The sequence below is a fragment of the Sitodiplosis mosellana genome, unplaced genomic scaffold (genome assembly GCF_009176505.1).
Source record: "Sitodiplosis mosellana isolate CC-2019 unplaced genomic scaffold, AAFC_SMos_1.0 Smas_scaffold_6150, whole genome shotgun sequence".
Classification (NCBI taxonomy): domain Eukaryota; kingdom Metazoa; phylum Arthropoda; class Insecta; order Diptera; family Cecidomyiidae; genus Sitodiplosis; species Sitodiplosis mosellana.
In genome coordinates this window covers 3,102,717-3,116,500 of record NW_022601391.1, presented here as the reverse complement: position 1 = coordinate 3,116,500, position 13,784 = coordinate 3,102,717, and the positions used below count along the sequence as shown (strand labels likewise).

Sequence of the window (13,784 nt, the reverse complement as noted above, 5' to 3'; positions counted from 1 at the left end):
CATGGCTTCGATTTGAATAGATACAAAAAAATGCATACAAAAAAACACTGTCACCGCAATATGGATCGTAATAAGAGTCTCTGTGAAAGTAACAAGTAACTTCCACGAGCAAAGAGAGACGTAAAATGTGTCTACACAAATGCCTCGACTATTATCGATATTATTATTATTGTGTCGCGCTGCTGCTGTTTCCCGAAGACTCAACTCTTTTCATGCTGCATTGAATATTGGCGACATTGAAAAGCCTTGGATTCCATTCCAGAAAGCGGGTGTCCGCTTATGTCGTTTAATTGTTCAAGGTATTTCTCGTATGGAAAGCATGATGTTTTTGCTGCTGCTGCTGCTTCTGTGAATCACTTTAGTATACGAACGCATTCTCTCTCGCACGCATGTAGCTTTGCGACTCGATCTAAAATAATGAATCATTTGGGGAAACTTTATAACATCCGCATTTTGAGCATCTTCTTAAACTAAATCAACCATCAAACTGACTGAATTAAACACGATACACATGTGGCCATTGCGTGTATCATATACCAACAATGGATTCGAACTGAAAACATCAGCAAAACAACCAGGAGTTCCGAATTGTCGAACAATGTCGACAACGACGATGATGACGACACATATACGTGGTATGATATTAAAAAATGAAAACTCACACTTGTCACATTGATATTGTAATTATATTTCATAGCACCATGACAGTTGGGAATTACAACACGAAAGGAAATGAAAAAAAAAACTTAATGGCTTTTATTCGTATGCGAAATGACTGCAAAGTGAGGTGCTGTAGGCAAAATTCAAAAACATATATAGATCATTTTTGTAAAAAAATATTTTAACAGCAACATTCGGATAAATCAAACTTCTCAGCTTGAAGTACACAGGATTCGGATTAAATTCTGCGTACACCTGGTTTATTGCGAACACGCAAAATATAAGTATTTTTGTTTTCAATTAATCGATTTAAAACAAAGCAACAAGACTGGTTTCCACGTCTATTTTATTATTTTCATTTTCATTTTTTTTGTTATTGTTTTTTGTCTCTCTCTCTCTCATTCTTTCTCGTATGAGTCCATTCAACGTCGAGTCAACCCGTTATTATGTGATTGAATTGATTTGTGTGGCGCTAGGGTTTAATGGTAAAACAAATAAACGAACCTAATGAGCCCATTGCTTTTGGATTGGATGGAGAGTACGCGCGCGTGTGTGTTTGATTGAATGTCATTAATTTTTTTTTCATCTTTCAGCTTGTAATGAAATTATAGCAGAGTTCATAGTTCAATTCATGGTCATGTCAAGACAAAGCGAAATGAAATAATTGCACAGCTTATCGTCGTCGCCATCATCAAATCGAATTGTTCATTTTGTAAACATTCTACTGGTTTTCATTTTTGTGAGTATGCCCAGCCCAGTCACCCTGGAATTCATTTGGTTAAGTTGTTTCTAGCCACAAAAAAAATATATGAACACCGGTAGCACTTAAAATTAAGTTTTCATTTCCAGTGATTGCCACCAATTGGTCAAACAAATTGACTTTACGACTAATTTTGTTTCTGATGTAGACGCAGACAAATAAAACAGGTTAGGTGAACGAATAACGTTTCCATATAAAAAAGGAATTTAAAAAAAAAGAGTTTAATTTCATTTTTATCTGATATAAACACACACTTATTGAATAAAAATTATGATGGTCTTCTTTTTAATGCACTGCTTGTACGAGCGTCATATCAGTTGAACTAGTCGGAAACAATCTCATTCGACTGAATCGCATTCAAAGTAATAATCAGTTGATAAAAAGATGATTTTCTTTCGAAGAATCCAATAATTTGATAGTTGCCAACAGTATGAAGTTGAACTGATAATTAATCAAGCCATTTCAATTGGAATATGAGAACAACAAACATTTTTAATACAGAAAAGGTTGTTTTGTAGAGAAAATATGCATTCTAGCTGGAATTTTTATAGTTTTACTTGCCTTAACTGTATATGTAACGAACTATTTTTTTCACATTTTTTTGCCGAAAAAAACATGAATTGGGCACGCTTACGATATTGACTTAAATTCACCTAATGTGGGTTGTAGATAAGAAAAAAGTTAAACCAAAAAATCAGTTCCAACGCAAAATACAAAATGAAATCCCTTGAAAAATTTGAAAAAATTCTGCTTCCAGTGAGAAATAAAAAATTAAATGTCACTGGAATTTCGATTTTTCATGTGAAGTCAATATCAATCGCCGGTGGATCGATTGAACCCATGGACGATTTTTCTTGAGATATTCGGAGAGTTGTTGGTGCTTTGAACTTCCTCAGTTTTCATTCGTGTGGAAGAAAAAAAAAGTGCGCTAGGAACGATTTGTAGCCTCCTTAGCTCAGGGGCAGAGCGTCGGTCTTGTAAACCGAAGGCCGAGAGTTCAATTCTCTCAGGTGGCATTTCTTTTTTTTTTTCATTTCAAACACATAGAACATTCATGAAAATGACTTAGAAGATAAATTTTTTGGCATACCATTATAAAAAAAAAATTATAATCAAAATGGATAATGATAATGCTCATGATTTTGCTTGAAATAGAAACCAAAAAAAAAATTGAAATCATACGTTGTTCCGGTCGGATCGTTTGTAGTTTATTATCCGTTTGTTGCTTAGTCGTGTTCAACAATAAATTTCTTCATTTGATAAGACATTCAAATTAAAGAAGGCAAACGGACAATCGACAAAAATCGACACCAAGCGGACAAATGCTGCCCGTTTGGTGTCGATTTTTGTCGTTTGTCCGTTTTCCACCTTTAGTTTGAATGTGTCAGTTGTTTTGTTGTACTCGCACCCACAATGTTCATTTATTTTTAAATGCTTACTTGTTCTAGAAGGGAAATAAAATAACTAAAGCATTACTTACGTTATTCATATGTATTTTGCTGGTTTTTCTTATTTTTCTTAAAACGAAATTGAGTCATCCAGTTCGCTGACATGGTTGATTTGATTTCAATTCATTTTTGAACAAATTGAAAATATCGAACAAAACATTTGGTTACAATACAAAAAGATCATTTCTTTCACTGTTGTCCGCGGATGCAGATAAAATACAGCTGCCACTTGTGTGTGGCTGAAATTCTCCTAAAATCTTCTGCAAAAGCACAATTGTGTTTGCGTCAAGCAAAAAAAAATAACTGCCACTTAGAGGAATCGAACCTCTGACCGCTGCTTTACGAGAGCAGCGCTCTGCCTCTGAGCTAAAGTGGCATGTGATTTTCGTATAATCGATTTCAGTTAGATAATGCGCCAAGCGATTCATACAACGCTTCATACACGCGCGAACGGGTATAAAGACAGACACACGCGTTGTCAGTCAATGGTGCAATGACAAGTGATTTGCGCATTGGCAAACAGACTTTTCCGTGTATCTCTGAAATTGGAGTTGGAATTGAAATTGAAATTGATGAATAATATTTTCGATGGAAATTGAAGGAGAAGAATCTCATGAACGAAAAATGAACAAAATGTTGTGGAAATGTAAATTCATGGTACGTGCATGCGCGTGTGCGCAATCAACGTCATCGGTCTACAGCTATTAACTTTTTGTCAATAAATATTTATATGGTCTCTAAGCCTTAAATTGCCGTTTTCGCTTTTCTTTCTTTTAAACACGTATGGTTTTTATTTCGTTTTTTTAGAATTTGTAGCGATTTGAACATACATTTTCCATAGACCCATATATTTTAATAGTATTATCAATGGTTTTTTTTACATCAGCAAATGCACTATAATTATGGTTTATCGTCTCTTTATCACCTAGACTATGAATACAGCTATACGCTACTGGCCGCAACGTAGTCTACAGTCGACATCGAATATATTTCCTTACAAACGAAAACAGTTCAATCGTCATTTATCCACAGTATACAAATAAACCGAGATAAGAAAAAAATCGCTGGAGGTTTGAACATTTCCAGTGGACAAGAAAGCAATTTTAAAGCAGCCGAATAACATGAATAGAAAATAGACGCACACACAAGAAAACTGTATCCGATTTGATGAGGTAGACGATTGGAATCGAAATCTGTGTACACTTGGCTTTATCATATCGTGTGCAAAATAATCATAAATTTAGCACACGGTACGTGGTCGCTAAAGTAACAATTTTACCCACAAGAAATATGCATAGAATCGCATAAATAGACATCGACACTGCACGGATAGATGTTGACCATACAACAACAACAGCGACTGAATAAGCCCCAAAGAAATCTTAAAAATGACCGACTAAAAGAGTTGGCCATCGCATGATATGAAATGAAATTCAACTTCGATAAATACAACAACCGGCAATGTACTATTTCTCCATTCGAAGCATTTATGAATAGCAATGTATTTTCTTCTTCTTCTTCTTCATCTTCCTCGCGCAATGCAAAATGTATCTTTCAACGAAATGTACACATTCAAGGGGGCTGTGTGTTGGCAAGAGGCCTTACTTTGTTACCTTGTGAGGAATAGTGACGGCAATAATTTCATTGATGAGAGCAAAACCATTTTTTTTGGGTGCGAAAAGAGGATGTCTTTTTTTAGCAGCAGCTAAAACTAACAACAGTGATATTTCAATACGTGGGTGAGAACATAGTCTTCAAATATTATTTTGATTCGATTCGTTTCGATTTGGCGCAAAAATGTGTTTTTTTTTCTCGCTACAATAACCAAACCATATGGGTACTTCCGAATGGCTTTAATTAAATATGTAAATAAAAACATTCTGTTATTCAGAATATTGCATCCGAATGGCATTCCTTCTCATGCCATTCAAATTCATGTTGATTCAATGTTGTGAAACACATTAGAACATCTATGATTTAACACATAGAATAATTATATCATGTTAATCCGAAGACTGTGCACGGTGGATACGCGCGCATGCGCAACAGTTCCATCATCCGTTTTATGTTTATATGTGATAATAGTGAATATTGTTGTAATTCATTCGTATGTCACAGATGCGCTGCATGTGATTAGCAGCTATTCAATCACTTGCATTCATTAATCTCGTTTCATCGGAAAGAAAACACATTCCAATGATCGAACGATTGAAACAGATTTTTTTACGTTTAACAATCGCTAATATTGGTTCGAGAGCAGCTCTCTATGGTGTTGCTGATGCTGATATGAAATAATTTATGTGATTCACACAATTCATTCCCACGTGATGGGTGCTATAGCTTTCGTAGTCGAGACAAAAGCCATTCATTTCTATGAAAACAAAATGCTCCAACAACTCGATTCGGACTTTTATTTTATTTTTTTTTAAATAAAAAAACGGGAACAATTAAGCGTTTAAACGGAATTGGAGGTGTCATAATTCTATGCAACTATGAAAATCTAAATGCAATTTCAAAATTACAAGCCACAAAATTATTCTCTGGACAGCAGATCGGTTCAAGGCGATGCAAAAAATATTTCTTAAGCGCATTTCGATTGACTTCGGGCGATTTTTTAAATGGAATTGATGAGCATGCATTTTACTTTGATTGACACATTTTTGCATAGTGCACACGGATCTATGAATGTTTTCAATATGTTAGCAGCACACATCGAATGGACATTGAATTATGGATAAAACGAATAATCATATGTACAGCAGAACATCAGAGAATTACACGTAAAATAATAAAAAAAAATAACTTTTACATCTGTTCCATACAGCAATTTTATCGCCAAGTTTGCGTTTCAAGCGTGAAATGATTGATTGGCTTGAAACTGCATTTGAAAATGTATTTTTTTCGCCACAATAAAAAGGAACACAACAAGTACGAGTTTTCGGTTCGATCGTTCACGCAGGGACAAACCGGTGGCGTGTGAAATGAACATTCAACTTTTTGGTCTGCTAGTTTGAAGTTTGACGACGACTTTGAACGGCACTTTGATCAAGTGCTATAATACTAATGTTGTCTGAAGTATCCACTATTTTGGTAACTATTTTACACCAAATTTCGGTGCTTTTCTGATTGTCAACAATTTCTTTTTGCGGGCACTGGCGGCACATATATTTTAATTGAAAGAACTGGATCATCTGGTGGCGGCAGCAGCAGCGGCGCCGGTGGCTTTATTATTCGTTTGATCAAAGACAATCAATGCAGCCAGACAGACCGTTGGTAAAGTGAAAACGAGCGGTTAGACCGGCGATAAAAGACATCGATATGTGTCGGGATTGACTTTGTTAACCTAATCATGAAATTTCCGGAGTAGTCACAATATCACTCATCAAGTTGCCAAAGAATGGACATCGATATAGTTATATTAAAATAAGTGCCACTGCTTGAGGCAACGATATTTTGATTAAGTATCAAATTGTACTAATTTTTCACGAAATCAAGTAAGCTAATTGACTGCAATCATGGTTACTTAGTATTTTATCAATTATTAATTAGAAACTTAAAAGTTTTTCTTATAACGATCAACTTTTGAAAAACAGTGCCATCTATGATAATAGGTCCAAATTAATTGATTGTATGTAATAATGCATAATAACAAACAATAATAGTCTGTTTTATTTCTTGGGGAAAATATCACAAAGAAATAAAATCATTCTCGTTTGCAAATACGTTACCATTAAATTGTTAGCTTACACTTTTGATTTGGAGAAAATTTGACGTCATCACAAAAAAATGGTGCGGTAATAAATGTCATCATCTGTGCTCTGCTGAGCATTTACAGACATCAACACCAGTATGCGCTAGCGATGAATTTTGCGTTCATGTAGGATTTTGAACGACAGTTGGGATTTGAAAAATTCAGTCGATAGAGGTGATTTTGGTCGCGGCTGAAGTGAAGTGCAGCTTCAGGGTTAAAATACAAATTTTAAATGTGCTTGTACAATTTTCACACGAAACCAAAACCAAATACAGATATTTTAACGTTAGAAAATTGTAACGAATCAATAAATTGTGAAAATATTTGTGAATTTATTCGAGGGAAAGATCATAAATATAAATTGTTGGTGCGTGAGTGATTCGATGTTGCAGTGTAGTGATTTGGATACATAAAGGCACAGACAGACTCATGCATACATGCACATACCGAACACCACACACAGTGACACATTGACATAGACAGTTCATTTGAGTTCAATTGCGTGTTGGTATACACAGGCGCAAGTCCACCAAGTTCATACATACATGCGCAAAATAGGCACACAAACGTACGCGCTACACGCACACACACAAACACACACACACACCCATATGAAACACATTGGACTGAATAGAGTTTAGCCGCGCAAAGAAATCATACGTAAAGAAGGAACTCAAAACAACAGCGTAATGAACATTGCAACAGTATTCAAGCAATCGACAACAACATCGGCGGCACGAATGTCGACCAGCCGAATTCATCATCGTACCGAATTGTCAACGTTGAGCAGCATTGATAATTTGAAACGGAAAAAAATCAGCGGTCAACTGCCGCAACATCAACAGCAGCAATCAGTGTGTAGAACGCAAACCAAATCGAGTGTGCTTATGGAATCAAATTCGGTATTGAACGTCGTCCAAGAACTTGGCAATGATCATCGTCATCGTCATCAGCATCGTAGAAACAGTTTGAGCCTGACAGATGAGCGGCTGCTCAAAATCTTATCAGCACCACCCGACGAACCGCTCTATATCAACAATAAAGCGACGTTAAATGGCAACGATATCAGCAGCAGCAACAGTCCTGGTGACAATTTACTGATACAATATGAAGCGGCTACGACGACGTCATCGATTGTTGCCGTGGATGATTACGAAAACTTGCCGCCAGCCGATAAATGCGCGGTGGCCACCACCAATATTGAAGGTTACACTCAATTTCATTGTGTGTGTTGCAGTAGATTTATTACAGTTTTTCTTTCTCGGTTTTGTTTTGTTTTCGTTTTCATATTGCGGTGGCACATTCAATTTGCTTGTCGATTGAGTCAAACGTGCGAGAACATGTAATATCGTAGTATACTCGAAATTATCATATACGCAATACCTCTATTGGCTTTTGTGCTAATTTTGTATGCAATCGGTTAATTTTATTTTGAGTGACATTTTTTTGTTGTTGTATGTATGTTTCTCTACGACGGCCGTGTTATTCTTTTTTGTTGTTGTTGCTACCGTTGTGTGTTTACTCAACCTCTTTTTATTCCATTTTTTTTGCCAAAAAAAATTGCAAACACAAACGATTAATATACATGTTGTTTCAATCTGTGTGTTTATTTTCCTCTTTGTTTGTTTCTTCTTCTTTCCATTTCTTGTTTTTTATATATTTTTCTTGTTTTGTTATATTCCCCTTTTTACGTTGTGTATGCGCGATTAGTTTCAATTTTAAGTTTACGTAGATTTGTCGTAGACAAGATAACGACGACGCACGACGGCAAATCAATTGACGAGAATACTTGTGTTATGCGTGTCTTCTCTCTAGGATCATAAATGTCAATCGATTCAACAGATACGAATGAATCGATTTTTTTTCTTCGATCGATCGTTCGTTTGTTCGATCAATCTTGGGCTGAGCCACATTTGTTGTCGTTGCATTTCTCAACAACACTCGCACAAACTGTCAAATTGAAGTGTATCTGTTTTTTTCTTCTTTTTTTTGAAACCATTTCTGTCAATGAACCAGCTGATTTACACGTGTATATTCCTATACATTCCGATACTGCACTCAAAATCTAACTAATCGTTTTGCCTTTCGTTTTATTGCTGGTTGCAGATGGGAACATGGAGACGATGACTTCGACGCCACAACGGCGTTTCGGTACAGCAGCATGGAATAAACTTCAGCTAGATTTGAACAGTCCATCAGCATCATGCCGTGTGCGCGCTATTCGCGCTATGAAGTAAGTTTCAAAGCAAGTTCAACCCTAAAGTTGCAACAAAAAAAACAACAGAATCAATTGTAAAGTGTAGGAAGTAATGCACGTTAGCAACAAGATCATTTTAAAACATTCTCGATTGATCGATTCGATGTATGTTCATATTATTAGTAGCCCAGCCAACGACAATTTCTATAGCCATTTTGATGTCACGAATGACGCCAGCATCGCCGAAATAGAACGTTCCATTGAAATGCCAAGAACAATTGAAGAGGTGATGAAAGATGTCATTGTGTACGTTGAAGTTCGATCTGGTACGGAAAACCGAACGAGCGGCATAAAAAGTGCAATTGCAAACCTAGGAGCAAAAGTCAACGATCGACTTTTACGGTAAACTTTCAACTCACAAAATTCACCTTATCAACAGTTTTTGTGAATTTTGAATTGATGTGTTTATCTTTTGTTTCCCATCGTCCATGTAGCAATACCACGCACGTTGTGTTCAAAGATGGTCTACAGTCCACATACAACAAAGCCAAAAGCTGGAATATTCCAATTGTGTCAATTTTGTGGATTGAAGCCTGTAAAAAGCATCTGATACTCATGAGCCCAAAGGACTATCCGATATCAAATGTCGAGAAATTTGAAAATCCAGATCTTTATGAAAAAACGAAGGTAACATAGAATCCATATAGTGTATAGTTGTCCATGAATTTGACTATAACCGTGATGTATCATCATACAGCGTCAGAAATGCATTCAACCTGACACATTGATGAAGAATTTGCATCGGCCAATTCCTAAGTCGAAAATTTTGGAGGGCCTCAAGAAAAGCTGTGCAACGCTATCGTCATCTAATGCCACCATCGATAAAACCATGAAGGCATCACCGGCTAGAAAGACCACATCGTCATGTTTGACAACAACAAAATCAACAACAACGGCGATTCAAGCCAGAAAATCGATTGGCAGAAAATTGGCGGTGGACGAGAAGCCGAAAAATACAATTCGTTCCATGTTCAAAAAACAGTTGGAGAAAAGTCAAACTCTAGAGAATTCACAATTGAATGGTGACGCATTGACACTGGATGATGTAGTCGTCACCACACAAAAACCTGTTGGCCAAATGGCTAAGGCCGAACCGGAGGAAAAAGGAGAACAAATTGTCGACAACGTAACAAATGGTACTTGTTTGGTGAGTGGTTCCTTACACAAGCGTCTTACGCGGCGCAACTCAATGTCATTGCAGACGCCAACAAAAACGCCACTGAAATCAAATGCAAACGCAGAGATCTCATCAGTTTTAAGTAGTGTGAAAAAACAACGTCGTTGCACCATGTTCACGCCGTCCAAATTTTCAATTGACGAAGATGATGAGGCCGACGGAAATGGCCGAGATGGAAACCAGACGGTGAATAAAACGGTCGAAATGGAAATATGCAATGGTGTAGCGAATAAGTGCAATAGCAAAGTGCGACAAATTCTCAATACAGAACTGGTTCAGAAGACACCAGTTGTTGGCAAAAAGCCAAACGGGATAGCAAACATGTTTGCACAACCGAATTCAAGTTTGCGTAGACGCACAACTTACACGCCGCAAGTAATGGATGAAACAAAAGTACAAACCACCACCACTTCAAGTACACCAATCTCGTCGTCATCGATAACACAACGTCGAAAAACAATGAATGTAAATGCGATGGCATCAACACCACGTTCCACCAGCACTATTCCAGATGCACTGATTGAAACAAAATCCTGTGATGCAGTCCTCACGCCGACCAACAAACAAATTACCGGTAAGAAACCATTCTTGCCTTTGTTATTCAATTCGATCAAAATTTTAATTGCCACAAATAATTTTCGTTTACATTTAGAACTGGGCACTGCATTTTCCACAACGCCACTCATCCGATCATTGTCGAAAACTCACATAGATCACATCCGTAGCAGTACATCGAAAACGCTGCTAGACGAATACAACGACACATTCAGTTCGAAGAAAACGCCGCTGACTGACAAACGCCGCACTATTGCCAACATCACGATGGACATAATAAAGCAACGCATCGAAAACATCAACCGCAATGCCTCGTTTAATCGGTCAACAACGGATTTTCAAGATGATTCGTTCCACAGCAGTAGCGATGTGAAGGCGACCCCAACGCAGGTGGAAAACACCGAAAAGTTAACAACAACAACAACAACGACCACGACAACGACACCAGCAAATGGAACAAATGGACAATTGAAACCACTTAAACGGAAATTATTCACACAACCATCAATTTTACCACCGAATAGCCCTCTTCCACCAATTGCAACACCGAAGACTGATAAAAAGACTGCAGCAGCAACCCAAAAGCGGAAGCGAACTGACTTAGTGGCAGCAGCTAGTGAGGGGAAAGTGGTGCCGACTGAAAAACCACACCACAGCCATAAGAAATCAAACGCACGCCGCAGTACCATGTTCTTCGAAGAAGCGCCAATTCGTAAGATAAAATGTGATGCATCGGTTTCAACGTCTTCAGCGATTTCTTCAACATCCACATTGACCGCATCGTCCGTTGTGCAAAAAAACAACCCAAGTTTGGTATTCACATCATTTCAAAGTTCACAAATTGATATGATATCAGAGGTACGTCAAGCCTAAAATCTCACGTATCTGTATTTTGCGACGATTTGGTGTATTTGTGTGTGTGATCATAGAAATGTTCGAATAATTCTAGCAATGTAAGACAAAAAAACGTGGCTTTATAATGATATCTCTTTGAAAGTTAACACATACTGTATCAAATCTCCATTTCATTTTGGCTTTTCTTTTCAATTTTAGAAAAATTCCGGTAAAACAAGCGAAATGAGTGATGTTATGATGCAAAGATAAACACGACTATTGAATAGTCAATGCCAATGGTCAAAAAAGATATTCACTTCGAGACCTCATTTTTTTAAATTACAATTTATAAACAAAATCCATTTTCTAGCTAGGCAAATTTTGATAAATACAATTTGTGATACAGACAATGGTACAGTTCAATGACATTTGTCAGTTCAATGGATCGAAATCGATGTTGTTCTTACTTGAAAACATAATTAGCCAATAAAAATTACGATTTCATTCAATCAGAAATTAGCCAAGTAAGAAGCCTAAGCTACATCGTACCCAAATTCATTAAATTATTTTCGTTTTTTTTTCTCTCCATATTAAATATTTTGTGCCTAATACTAATCAATTCGAACAATGTAATTTATGAAACTTGTAATGCGATTTAAAAAAAACATTGAGATATATGCAAAAATGGTAGTTTTATTTAAAGATCATTTCAGTGCATAAACGATTGAAATATGTTCAATGGCGAATACGACGTATATTTCCAAACTTTTAATTTCAATTGAATTCTTTTGACAACTGTAAAATAATTTGATTATCTTATGGTATTATGAATGAAAAACAAATATTGTTTTATATATTTTCGAGCACGTAGCATATTTTATTGTGAAATTATTGAGCATTTGCTGTTGAGTTGGTTTTGGTTTACAAATTTGATTTTCACTTGAACTCCTTTTCTTCTGTACAGGCTGTGAAAAAATTGGGCAAATTTAAATTGGAAAAAAAAGTAACAATAAATACAACGCATCTGGTATCGTTGGATACTCGTCGTACGGTGAACATGCTTCGAGGCATTATACGAGGCGTGTGGATATTAACATATGATTGGATTTTAGAATCAGTCGATGCAAACAAATGGCTCCCCGAATCGGACTATGAATTGCGAACGTTTTCCAAAGTAGTCGAGGTAAACACATTCATTTTCTTTTTGCTTCACCCAATTCGCTACCATTGAACTTCTGTTAATTCGAAACCATTTTAGATAAACCGAATCGAGCGGCAGGCGTTTGGACGAAAATATCGAATGGATCTATTCAGGAATATGGATTCCTTTTATTTGGCACCAAATTGCGCTTGCAAGAATCTTAAAGAGCTCGTAGCTCTTTGCTACGGGAAAATTGTAGAAAATGAATCCAAAGCCCGGTATTTTATCACCGAACACTTTCAACCAAACATCGATAGCAAAAACCTGGTTCAGCTACACCCGAATTTTATCCTCGATAGTATTAGTGCTGGAAATGTCCAGAAACTTAAAACATACGTTTTGACATTGCAGTGATTTTTTTGTGTGACTTTTCCACACAAATGTTTTTTAAATGTGAAAGAAAATTAAAAAAAATTGTAAAACAAAATCATTTTGTATTCATTATTCTTAGTACTTTCAAATCAATTCCACTCATGAAAATACCAATAACCTCACCTTGACGGTACGTTGTTTGTTTGTTGTTTGTTGTTTGTTGTACAATTACTAGTTTGACATTTTTTGCAAACGTTTTGCCAAGTGTGAAATACGACAGTATTTCCATATATTTCTGAACAATATACCTATTTTTGTTCGTCACAAACCCTTTCGGATTGGGGATAAATTTCATTTCTGTTCCAAACCTATGAATTACTTATTATTATACACTGCATTCAACTTTAAATTGCATCAAGACTTTTATTATTGAACTGAATGTTTTGATTTGAATTGGTAATTGAAATATATCGGCTGTGCCATCTTTTGATTGCACATTTAACTAATCAAAGAAAATACACACGTATTGAGCTCCAATTAAGCTATAAATCAAGTTTGGCATGTATGTATATATGTATGTATTTAGTTTACTGTGATGGGAAAAGTATTAGGTTCGCAAATACTTTTTATTGAGGAGATTCAGCAAACGTGCAAAACGCTTGGATAGAGTATGGGAAAATATTTCATTTGCTTATGGTTTATTCCATTCAAAGAAAATCTTCTGGTCTATTGGAAAGAAAAATCCATTGCATTTACAAAAAAACAGTTTCATTCGACATATAGAAATATTAGCTTTTTTACTTCGTTTGCTTTATGAATAAAATGTATA

At 36.2% G+C, this 13,784-nt stretch overlaps 1 protein-coding gene and 2 non-coding genes across 8 annotated transcripts; 2 read left to right on the top strand and 1 right to left on the bottom strand.

Annotated features, from left to right (window-relative positions):
* Window positions 1–2,364: 2,364 nt before the first annotated feature.
* On the top strand, window positions 2,365–2,436 carry Trnat-ugu (transfer RNA threonine (anticodon UGU)). The gene has a single exon. It is a non-coding gene; the product is annotated as a tRNA-Thr (tRNA).
* A 736-nt stretch (window positions 2,437–3,172) lies between these two features.
* Window positions 3,173–3,244, bottom strand: Trnat-cgu (transfer RNA threonine (anticodon CGU)). Its single transcript has one exon. It is a non-coding gene; the product is annotated as a tRNA-Thr (tRNA).
* Window positions 3,245–5,328: 2,084 nt separating this feature from the next.
* On the top strand, window positions 5,329–13,070 carry LOC129574152 (microcephalin). Of its 6 annotated transcripts, none has more exons than XM_055455651.1 (8): window positions 6,744–7,825; window positions 8,726–8,852; window positions 9,000–9,218; window positions 9,311–9,503; window positions 9,574–10,627; window positions 10,706–11,466; window positions 12,407–12,625; window positions 12,701–13,070. In XM_055455651.1, the coding sequence occupies exons 1-8, from the start codon at window positions 7,309–7,311 to the stop codon at window positions 12,995–12,997; spliced, it is 3,387 nt and encodes a 1,128-aa protein (XP_055311626.1). In that variant the 5' UTR covers window positions 6,744–7,308; the 3' UTR covers window positions 12,998–13,070. The 6 variants fall into 6 exon arrangements, 5 of the variants coding, with proteins under 5 accessions (XP_055311629.1, XP_055311626.1, XP_055311627.1 ...); XM_055455652.1 differs by having other exon boundaries at window positions 6,760–7,825; window positions 9,003–9,218; XM_055455653.1 differs by lacking the exon at window positions 6,744–7,825 and adding an exon at window positions 8,361–8,584.
* The last annotated feature ends 714 nt before the right edge of the window (window positions 13,071–13,784 follow it).